General features: G+C 40.2%; 1 protein-coding gene across 1 annotated transcript in view; it reads left to right on the top strand.

Moving 5' to 3' along the window:
* The window catches only part of LOC128700673 (uncharacterized), a 226,582-nt gene that overhangs the window by 97,101 nt on the left and 116,981 nt on the right, over positions 1-12,500 (top strand). The window contains exon 2 of the mRNA XM_053793965.2: positions 6,834-7,861. Within this exon, the coding sequence (XP_053649940.2) occupies positions 7,672-7,861 (190 nt within the window). The 5' untranslated portion in view covers positions 6,834-7,671. The remainder of the gene's footprint in view (positions 1-6,833; positions 7,862-12,500) is intronic.

Here is a 12,500-nt window from a genome sequence, read left to right as displayed (position 1 = left end):
GCGAGCGCGCGCTCACCTAATTCACCTAATTGTACTCACCTAATTGAGGTCGCAGGGGTCGAGACTCAGCTCCTGGCCCCGACTCTTCACTGAGCGCTACTAGGTCCTCTCTCTCCCTCCTCCATGAGCAGTGTGTGTGTGTGTGTGTGTGTGTGTGTGTGTGTGTGTGTGTGTGTGTGTGTGTGTGTGTGTGTGTGTGTGTGTGTGTGTGTGTATGTGTGTGTGTGTGTGTGTGTGTATGTGTGTGTGTGAGTATGTGTGTGTGTGCATGTATGTTGTAAATCGACAGAAAATTGTGTCATGGTGAATAATAATAATAATAATAATAATAATAATAATAATAATAATAATAAAATATATCGTCCATCATCTTATAAATTCTCACGATAATGCCTACACACACACACACACACACACACACACACACACTAATTTTCCTCACTAAGTGTCACTCAGCACGTTGAGCGTCCCTGGAGGGTACACGCAGTGTCACTCACTGACACAGTGTCACTCAAGGACAAGTTCAGTGTCACTCACTAACATTCAAAACACGCACAAAAGACTTAAAATATATATTTTTTGTCACTTTTCCCACACGTCCGTAAGCTCATTTATATACAACAAAAAAGCGTGGCAGAAATATGCGGCGACATGTTATGCAAATTGCTCATTAAGGAGTCAAAACTGATGGGATTTATTGTTACGATGGCTTTAATGACGCTCTACAACGAAACACAGTCGTTCTCTGGTGGCTGCCGGGGACACCAGCGACCACTGTATACCGGGAATCAGTGCGCATCATAATACCGGGAACCTGTGAATATATCGGTAACCTGGCAGCTAGATATTAAGATTACCATGAATCCACGAGGATTATTACACTGGGAATTTGTGAGCAAAATTATAATGAGAATTTGTGCATATTATAATACCGGGAATCTGGCGGCATAAGACCGGGAACCGTCGAGAATGTTAATTATGGTGCAGGAAAAAATGATTTTAATAATTCTAACTGTTTTACGCAGTTAAATTAGACACATGTGCAACTCTTGGGTATCTTTATTGAGGAAACGTTTCGCCACACAGTGGCTTCATCAGTCCATACAAAGGAGAAACTTGAAGAACAGGAGGAGAATGAGGTAATCAGTCCCTCAACCTTGAGTCGATGTGGTCAGTCCATCAATCTTGATGGACTGACCACATTGAGGGACTGATTACCTCATTCTCCTCCAGTTCTTCAAGTTTCTCCTTTGTATGGACTGATGAAGCCATTGTGTGGCGAAACGTTTCCTCAATAAAGATACCCAAGAGTTGCACCTGTGTCTAATTTATCAACATGTCGGTTCTCTGAACCTTTCATCTATAATCCTGTTTTACGCAGGCAGCAGCACCATGGGTATCCCACTCATAAGAACGAAGGCGTTGCTGTTAAAGCCGGATGTATGTCGGTCACTGCAGGATCAGAGATTCTGTAGGTATCCCCGTATTGCGTAAAGCCCTCAGTCCCCTGTGCCTCAACACATGCGATTGGAAGAGTGCAGAGTGCGGTATGCGTTTGTAATGTACTTAAATATCCCGCATTGAAGATTTTGAAGGGAATCAAGAGAGTCACAAATCATATGGAAATTAGTATTGCACTTCCTTCAATAATTGGAAATTTGAATATTCACAGCGCAAATCAAATTCGAACCTTGAGGTTTGAAGCCAAACTGAAGAGGCATTCCTTTGTTGTCTCCTAAAGATCAACAGCCTGATAATAGGAAAGTTTATGTTCACTAAATTAAAACAATCAAATGATACAATTGCTGAAAATAAGACAAATTGGTACCAACACAGCGAAAAATCAATGCAAAAATACTTACAATTATGATACGACAGCGTCTAGGGTTTGAAGCCGATCAGAAGAGGTATTTTCTAGTTGTTTCATGAGAAGCAATTTAACAGAAACGGCAAATTGAAGTTTAAGTTGAAGGTTACGTTTAAGTGCCGAACTTTCATTTAATAACATCCGCCAACGGTGAAAGTTTGAAACCAACCAGGAAAGGCATTCTTCAGTAATGGATCTGTCTCCATCGACTCCAAGTTTTCTTTTTTAACAATTTCAGCAAAATTTCAACTTTTCAGCTACTTAGACTGAACTTATATCATACTTCCTGTAGCAAACCTCATCATTAAAATTTTGAAGATAAATGTAAGAAACTTTTAGTTATTGATAATAAATGAATACCTGGAGTATACCTGGAGAGGGTTTTTGGGGGTCAACGCCCCCGCGGCCCGGCCCGTCACCAGTTATTCAACAAAACTGGCAAATTAGGGCCTGCGCCACCCAGAAACAGCATAAATCTTGGGTTCAGGAAACCACACCAATGGTAAAAATTTCAAGCTTATCAGATATATCATTCTCCAGTTATGGCACGGATTCAAATTACTCCAAGCTTAATTACTGTACTGAAAAATTGATCACACACAAACAAAAGTTAATTTGGTACTATCCTGGCCTTATTAAGATAAGGTTATAAATATTTCACACTACACACGAAATAGGAAGATCTGCACCTACACGTTTAAATCTCTCTCTCTGCCGTCATCGAAGGAGAAGACACGGTTTCTGAATGCTTAAACTACGTAGTCACAGTCAAGGACTGGACCGCGGGGGCGTTGTCCCTCGGAACGACTTTCAGGTGGGTGGGTGGACGCTAAGAAAAGTTTTGAAGATGATAAGAGCCATTCCAGGATGCTGGGAATAGGTTCATGAACTTGGTTAGGTGCACATGCCAATTGTTCCAAAGAATTCGGTCCTAGTTACCGTATACAAGCGTGGAAAATTTCAAGCCGATCGGATGAGGCTTTCTCGGGTCATGAGTGAAAAAGAAACGAAAACTTGGAGGAAGAAAAACGAAAAAGAAAATTATAGCAGAAACCTGAAGGTCACTCCTTCAGAGATACCTAATTATCAGTTACTGGGAAGCGCTAAACCTGTATTGGACATACAGAGCTGGGGGAACAGGAAGTAATCAAATTTGATCCGAGGAAAGGAAGGACCGTTGCAGTGCTCTGCAAGGAGAGCCCTACAACAGCAAACATTCCACCCTTGCAAGGGAGATTTGCAGACTTCTTCTCTGTACCAGCGTTTACCTCGAGGTACACTCCTTCAGGAGACGCAAGCAGGTAATCTGTAGGTTGCAGATGAAGGTGACAAGGACTGGTGCTCTCACAACACAACAACATCACCTGTAAAACAAGTGGTGACAGTGTGGAGTGAAACTCCAGGAAAGCGTGTGCAGGCTGTGGGTAAGTGATGGACACAGCACACAAGACTGGAAGACAGTCTTCAAGACATTACCTTCACCACGCAAACACACACACACACACACACCTGCAATCACCTATAGGTAATCACACACATCCTCGCAAAAGCTACATATTATTATTATTATTATTATTATTATTATTATTATTATTAATACAACGTCTGAGTAATAGGAAATAATCATATTTCCTCTGAGAAAGACGAAAATAGCTCAAGTTACTTGGATCAGGAACCCATCGTCGGCATCGAGGCACTCCACTGGGACACAGCTGAGTTTGATGCGGGGCTTCCAGGGATATGAGGCACTAGACAGTGGGGGCTGAGGACCTCAGAGAGTCATTCCTCACAGGCCAAAGATGCAGGAATCTCGTACATTTCAGGTTCATTAGTCTGTGATTGATCTCCAAATAGAGGGACGGACAGAAGGCTCTTAATTTGTCTCCTCCGACTTAGAAAATCTAATTGACTGCCGAATGAAGGCTCTCATTTAATTCCCAACTTTTTCATTTGTATTTCAAGGGAGACTAATTTAATCTGATGGTCTCATTAAGAGATGTATGAATGCTAACTTATGGTTCAGGTTTTTTCCCGCGTCACTTCAAACTTGTCCAAAGATATTTTGCATATACACTTAGCAGAACTCGACTAAGAGAAAATATTCTTATTTTGACTTTTACCGTTTGTTGCTACAGAAGAAATATACTTTATATATATATATATATATATATATATATATATATATATATATATATATATATATATATATATATATATATATATATACAAAACCACTGTGAAAGAGTAGTGAAATTCCAAGCGCTTTCGTGACTACTCACATTTATATATATATATATATATATATATATATATATATATATATATATATATATATATATATATATAGGGACCCTCATCCTCAGAGAAAAGAATAAACTTGCTTCAGGGAAAACTCAAGGTTCTCCCTGAAGCTGTTTGAGAATTTTCTCCTACCACCCCCTATATTTTATGTATATTTTATTTAAAGACAAAATACATTGACAAAACATTCACAAAAATACGATAGAAAGTAAAACATCATAGGTGACTCAGAGCTACATCTCGAAGACTTCGTCCAGCTCCCCGGCGGTCGGCCGCGTGCCCAGAATGCTGCAGGCATTTCCTCTCTGGATTGCAACACTGAGTCTCTGAAAGAGGAAGCTGGTCGCCCTGTGGTCCTTGGTTTCTATGATGAGCTTTTCACCCAGCTCTATTAGGAACTTTAGAGCACACTTGCCCCATGCTCCAAGGGTCTCCGACCCTATTGGGATGAAGTTATAGCAAGTGGGAAGGTCTTCATATTTGCGGATCTTCTGGGTCTCCCTGTGGCTGGCTGCTCCACCCCCTTCCACTACGGAGTATGGCAAGTAGGTGTCTGCCAATGTGGCGGCACATGTGTAGTCCCAGGCAATCTGCTTTCCATCCATATATATATACATATATATATATATATATATATATATATATATATATATATATATATATATATATATATGTGTATATTATATATATGTCGTGCCGAATAGGTACGGTTTTGCCTTAAATAGCAATGCTCTTCTTGCCGAATAAGGCAAGCGAAAATTTGTGTATGCAATAATTTCGCAAAAATCATAAGAGCTTCAGTGTTTGATTCCACTGTTTGTGGCTATCATACAACCGTATCTTGAAAAGATTTTTTCCTGAGTTTACGATGAAATATCCTCGTTTTGTATATGAAATTTAGTTAAGGACTTTCCCAGGTCCCTTTCCCATGTTTTCAGTATCTTACTCTGTAACCTTCATTAATCAGGATTTTTTTTTTCTCTTTCTCTAGCATTATCATACTAGCAAGGCTCTAGTATTTTACCGAGAATATATTACCACCTCCAGCATCATAAAAGTCCTCCTAGTAATTTGGTTTATATTTCGGCTATATTTTGCAGCTTTTGTATTTATCTTTCACAAAAAGCTTTCAAGATCATTTTAGAAATTCAGGTGAATGTAATGCGTTCACTTGTTTTTTTTTTGAGGATGTGGAGAATCTCGTTATAGTTTATTAGATTAGCTAAGCAGAAAATTGTTACGCTGAAGCTGGAAATCTTGATATTTAGCAGTTCATTTATAAATTTTTTTTTTGGTCTCCAGGTAGTCCTGCATTTTTACAAGATTGTTTTCCGGTTTTTTATATAAACTTGTCTGTGAAACGGGCCTATACATCAATTTTTTTTCTGTATCGCCATTTTTCAACCAAAACACAATGTTCCCCATTTCCTCCTTTGTTCCGCCAGTTTGCCTACTTGTAATGGAATGTTCAAACTTCACTTGCACGAGTAACCAAGTCCTCCTGCGCACTATGTTAATTAAGTCCCAGGGTGATAACTCGTTGCGTTCTATTACCTTGTTTTAGCAATGTTCACAAATGGTTTATTTACTTCTTTAGATAAATTAGACACATGTGCAACTCTTGGGTATCTTTATTGAGGAAACGTTTCGCCACAATAAAGATACCCAAGAGTTGCACATGTGTCTAATTTATCAACATGTCGGTTCTCTGAACCATTCATCTACACTTCTTTAGATAGGTCAGTTGGATTCACATTAATTCGCTGTTTAAAGTCCCTTCTTAAAGGCGTTACTTACGCAAACAAACATTAATGTTTTATATCCGTCCTCTTGCGTATTTTTTGATTAAGCCACCGCATCGTCCACTTTATCTTTAATTTGATTTTAATATTTTTTCTTGTATAACTCAGATTAATTTCTGGGTTTGTACTCATTCTGTATTATTTCCATTTTTTTTTTCCTTTCCTGTGAATGTCCCGCATATGCCATTGAATCAATCGCTTCGGCTGCAATCATTTTTGGAACGAAGGGATTTATTTCGGGTTCATACAATGTACGTTGCAGAAATCTTCGTTCATTTTATATTTCTCCAGTGTTGAATTTTGCCACATTTGGATTTTCTAAAATGATGCCTATGTATTTTATTTATTGAAAGTTCATCAGCTCCAAACACACACTTCTATTTGAAGAAAAATATTTATATGTAATTGAAATGAAGTTTTTGTTATTTGCTCATTTGGTTTGTTTCACTGTGTATTTTTCTAAATGTAAAACAGTAATGTCCAAAAATATTGCAGAAAAGCTCATGAAACACGGAAGTGTTTAGGTGGAAATATTTTGGTCTTTGGGTGTGTAATCCCACACAAAAGTGATGTGCGTTTTAGTCTGTGTACAGTGTTTGTGTCTGTATCCAGTGTACTTAGTCTGTTTACATGCCCACACTCTGTACACACAGGTGGTGCCTCCCTTTACAAATAACAGTTACAAGGTATCAAGTTGCACAAGTCTAGCAGCATCACGCCTTTTCCTGCTTACCATCTTCCCCTCAATCTCTCTAACAATGTTCTTTCCGTGTTTTCCTCCTTACCATTCTCCTACTTTTCTGACGGGCTGGTGTGGTTCGTGGCGTGACGACGAACTCTGAATGTTATTCTTTTTCCCGCAGGTGTGAGTGCCGGGAGGTGCTGCCATCACCTGTGCTCCCAGGAACCTTCTCTTCTTCCCACCCAGCTGTGAGTTCTAGAAGCTTTTCCCGTCTCGACATTCTACCCACTCGTCGACATTTGCTCGAGAAATTAAAATAGGACAAGACTTCTTTTTCCTATCTAGTGTAACAAAACTGTGACATAAACAAGTGAAGAATTCATAGAAAACGGCAGACAAACATTCTTCATGGCGACTTCTGGATTTTATTTAGGTAAAGGGTACATTATGCAAGACAATCTTGGCAGATGAACGTAGTCATGTAAATATAATATGCAGATGATAAAGACTGTCGTTTATCGACCTTGCAACAGGGAAGGATGTTCAGTCTCCTGTCAGAGGACGAACTCGCCCTCAGTCTGTCTCGTTAACCGGAAATCTGACAACAATCATAGGATAAAACGGCCATCTTGAAAATAATAGGTGAAAATTTTAAGGACTTAAGCTGTACTGATTAACCTAAGCTCAGCATGTGATGGCCATGAGCCTGTGCAAACTACCTGACCTCTCGGAGCCAGCCAGGTCACGCTCGTGATTTTATTCAGACCTGAATCCTCTTCCTTCCCTCCCTCAAGTCCCCCTATACTCAAAGCCTATCAGATCACGTATTTTATTCTGTGGTGACCTGAATTCCCTTTCCCCTTCTTTCTCTCCCTCCCTCTTTTCCCTTTCCAACCTGAGCCATGACTCAATGAAAGATCGTTCTGACTATCGAGGTCAGGATGATGACCTAGTAGTGACCTCATAATCATTGCTCTTCAGGTCACTCTTACCTGACGTCTGGGAGTCTAGCCTGCACCATGAAGGTTGTTATTAACTGGGTCATCATATTATCGCTGGCCAGGACAGTAGCCGTTCAGGAGCCTGCCAACGCCACCACAACCACCACGTCAACCACAACAACAAAGTCAACCTCAACTACAATCACCACTGCTTTAAAGGCTCCAAATACCACAGGTGTTGTGGCCAGGACCACAACGTCTACTGCGGGTGAGTAATTACGTGTAATTTTCACGAAGAATTTTGTTTTATATTACCCCATCATTTACCCTCAACACCATTACCAACACCGACACTATACGCCCTAATTCCGCCACTACTATCATCGCCACTATTACTCACACCAACACAACCTGCAACGCCGCTATCATTATCACCACCACTATCATGAACATTATCACAGCACCCCACTCGACTACTGTATAAGAAAAAATTTGATCGATTATATATATATATATATATATATATATATATATATATATATATATATATATATATATATATATATATATATATATATATATATATATTTATATTATGGAGTTGTAAGTCGGATAGCAATAAGCTGTAAATACAATTCACCAAATCATGAATACAATTTCCCAGAATTAACCACAAACTTAGGAACTGATCAAACAACCATTAGGTTGAAACTGGAAGATGCTGGTCAGTGTTAAGGATATACTGGAAGATGCTGGTCAGTGTTAAGGATATACTGGAAGATGCTGGTCAGTGTTAAGGATATACTGGAAGATGCTGGTCAGTATTAAGGATATACTGGTAGACACTGCTCAGAATTAAGGGTATACTGGTAGACGCTGGTCAGTATTACAAATATACTGCAAGAGAGGAAATTATCACAATGGATAGCTGGGAAGGGGGGGGGGGAGTAGGTGTCCACACTGAGACTATCTGCCGACAATTATCTACTTTTATCTAGATTAAAAACCATCGAGTACTACTTAGGCGTTTGAGGCAATGATAGAAAAATAGAAGGTTCTCTCCCCACTATCCAATCCCTCCGGCCTCTTCCGAAAGAAAAACAAAGGGATACAGGGAAATAAAGCATGCCATATTAGAATTATTATAATCACAGGGAAGCGCTAAACCCATATGATTATACAGCGCATGTGGGGGGGGGGATGGAAGGTTGAATACCTTCAGGAGCACAAGTCCAACTCCCTAGATCAAAAGCCCCTCACCAGCGTCAAGGAACCTCCCTTGAGGGGGTCCTATTGGAAGCTTTTCAAAGAATTGAAATGGATGCTCAATGGAAGGCACTGGTTACAGCTACATCTACTCAATTAGCAATGTTTCTATCTTAACTACGCGAGTTACTCCACCGTCACTCACAGAGCTGTGTGTACCATTAGTTCTACATCTAGGTGCCACCAGCTCTGCAGTAACTATCGCTATCACTTATAAACTTGGTTGGATCGTTGTTACCTGGTCTTTCTGATGTAGTGGTGACATCAGGCACCCACATCCGACATTGTGTAGGTGGTGACATTAGGAACACACACCTGGCACTGCGTAGGTGGTGGTGACACTAGTTACACACACACCCACACTTGTCACTGTGTAGGTGGTGAGAGGTTGGTGGCACAAGACACACACAGTTGGCACTTTAATTACATTCTGTTACATCCTGCTGTGTGGGAAAGAGAGAGAGAGAGAGAGAGAGAGAGAGAGAGAGAGAGAGAGAGAGAGAGAGAGAGAGAGAGCTGATGAAGTGGGGGAAATTATCTATCAAGAATTGCAAATTTTTAATTGTAATTAATTTCTACTAAGAAATGTGTAATAACTATTTTCAATTTGCAAATTTGCAATAACAGCCGTAAGTGTTTCATTATATCTGGACACAACAAAAGTGCTTTTTGCTCCATGTTTGTCATGACTTGTGTTGTATCTGGAGTAGATTTTTTCTTAGTGCCCTTAAGGCAATCCTTATGTCTGCCAGGCTTATAAATGATACTGACTTGATGCGTTTTATTATTATATAAATAAGGTTTAGCAGGTACACAATGCCGACACGATGGAAACAGATACAAACGTAGTGCAATGAGATACTTTATTGACAACGTTTCTCACATGACTTTTTCAACAAGGATCTGATTACACTGTAATTACCGTATTTCACGGCTTATTAGAAGCATTTTTTCATAAAACGTCTCTAAAAACCACCCTGCGTCCTATAAACTGAAGGTCAGTGACGGGAGTTTTAAGTTTGGGGTGCGGAGAGGGCCGTAGCTCTCCCAGCTACGTCCGATGCCGAGCCATTGAAACTAAAACAAACCTTATAAGTCGCGTCTTATAAGCCGCGAAGTACGGTATGTGAGAGTCATTCATATCGTGACCAGGTCCACAAATCCTCGAAGTGTTGCGAGTTAATTTCAACAATTTTAATTTCAGTGATGTTAGATTCGGGCAGGGTTTAGGGGTGATCGTGAGCTCACTTTGACGTATCAACAAACTTATACAGAATCTGATCTCCAAAATCATCACAAAACCGTCTCTCAAGTTCACTCTAGTAGAAAAAAGATGGATAATTCTCTTCTTTCATGAGGATCTATTGTGTAAAATCAACGATGCCTGGCTTTCAAGGTATATTGTGAATCTACTGGTAGAGACGATCAACACTGCTACTCCAAACAAGATACCAGGATCAATAGAGAGACGAAGTTAGATCTTGAGCCCAGCTTCTCAGAGAAGTACTCACAAGAGCTACAATATATTCGCTCTAGTTCCTTTCTCATTGTATTAATGACTGTAGGAGAACACAGAGCATCTTTAACGTAGCAACCTCAAATAACTCCAATACAATGTACGGTTTCGTGCTGTAACGTTTTCAAGGCATTAGCTTATGCCGGTGGGAGAATTGGACCTGCCTCGCATGGGCCAGTAGGCCTGTTGCAGTGTTCCTTCTTTCTTATGTTCTTAAGTATCCAGTGCACCTTCAAGATATGAGTATAGCCGCTAGTTCCTCGAACACCATCATGGGCCTAGTTAAGAAAATTACCTTCACGCCAGCAGAATCCGGTGCAGGAATCTACATATCCTGTAGTGGCTGTGATACTGTATGTGGGAGAAACAAGAAACTTGAAGTAGCACCTCAGAGAGCATAAGTGCACATGCAGAAGGGACTATATGACACGTGTCATCTGATTAAGTGGGGAAAGGCCAGAGTCATAATCAAGGAGAATGATCTGAATAAGAGACGCTGCCTTGTTCTTCACTGATCGTAGTCTCCTGAACTGTTGTTCAGAAATGTAGTAGTCTTATGTTATATGTACTGGTCAATTTCTTGGTGCTCAACAGAACACCGGTATCAGGTGACCTGACCTCCACACACCGCTGACCTGACCTCACTTCTCTGCTCCTGTATATATATTCTAAATCTCATGCACTATATTGGATTCCTTAAGTTCCCAATGAGCGAAAAGATTCTTAATAAAATATACTGCTATTATATGTATACCACGTTTCTCTCGCCAGTCTGTCATTACCTAGTATCACCAGTATCACCACGTTTCTCTCACCAGTCTGTCATTACCTACACTTGCTAGGACTGAACCCAAACAACTACACGCTGAACAGCATTTGCAGTTATCTAAAATCTTCTCACTCGATGTTAATTTTCCGTCCGTATTCTTCTCACAAATACATCACCAGTAAGGGGCGGCACGAAAGAATCTATCGTCCTTGGCAGATCGTTTAATAACATAAAAACATAAGAAAGGAGGAACACTGCAGGAAGCCTGTTGGCCCAGGAAATGCATGAATCCTGTTAGCAATGCCATGAGCACTTCGATAGTCTGCTCAAAACAAAGATACTTATACCCGAGTGAGTATTGATTAAAACGGTGTTTTCCTTAAAGCACAGTTTTTAATGGGGTGGTAAAGCTCATATATAGAGAAGCATTGTCTAAATAAAGATCTCATTAAGCCAAAAGTTGTCCTAATACAACTCCCACTGAGCGAAATGTTACCCCTTACCCCCTCCATATCCTGCCCAGCAACTGCCGCCCATCCTGGCACCATGAGTGATAATCATTCAGATTTGAACGTTGCGTGTTTATCCTTGGCCACATTGTTCCCAGTTGTATCGCAGCCCATCTTAAGTTCCCTCTTTCTTTACCTGTAGTTAAGCTACAGTTTAAGTCTTCCGTAACGTAGCCTTGCTTAGCCTAACCTGAATACGCGCAACCTATTATAGAATATAAATTGAGGAAGTGCTGAATGCGTTATGAAATTGGCTTGCGTCCAAATATTGACTCACGGAAGAAGAAAAAAGAAAATGTGTTGCCAACAACCGCAATGGTTACTCTTGCCAGGGACGATAACTTCATCACAGCTGTCTGATTTTTTTTTTAAAGAATTTTTTTTTGAAGACTGTGAAACAGTGTCTTGCGCTAGAGTCCTCACTTCTGTAATGCTCTAATCTCTCTTAAAAGTCTTCGCATTTATTTTCTGCGGCGTAAGAAAAATCTTCAAGTTTATATCCACGATTTTCGTCTCGTGGGATGATTACGCCTCGCATTAAAAAGACGTTTATTGTTCTACTAAACAAAAAAAACTCGAAATTTTGCATTTTTATGAATCTTTAACTACTTACCCCCCCCCCCTCTCTCTTTTCTCCTCTCGTTTCTCTTCTCTCTCCTTCACTCTCGCTCACTTGATGATGAGGCTTTCCAAGATACAGAGTTAACTTAGTATGACAAGCAAGGCGGCTGGGCCAAGAGCTGAGACTTGACCCTTGGAACCACAAGTAGGTGAGTACACACACATACACAAAACAAAAACAGCACACACATACACGCAAAACACACACACACACGCACACACGGGG

The sequence above is a fragment of the Cherax quadricarinatus genome, chromosome 56 (assembly GCF_038502225.1).
Source record: "Cherax quadricarinatus isolate ZL_2023a chromosome 56, ASM3850222v1, whole genome shotgun sequence".
Lineage (NCBI taxonomy): Eukaryota > Metazoa > Arthropoda > Malacostraca > Decapoda > Parastacidae > Cherax > Cherax quadricarinatus.
The sequence above is the reverse complement of the archived record's forward strand: the minus strand, read 5'-3'. Positions and strand labels throughout refer to the sequence as shown.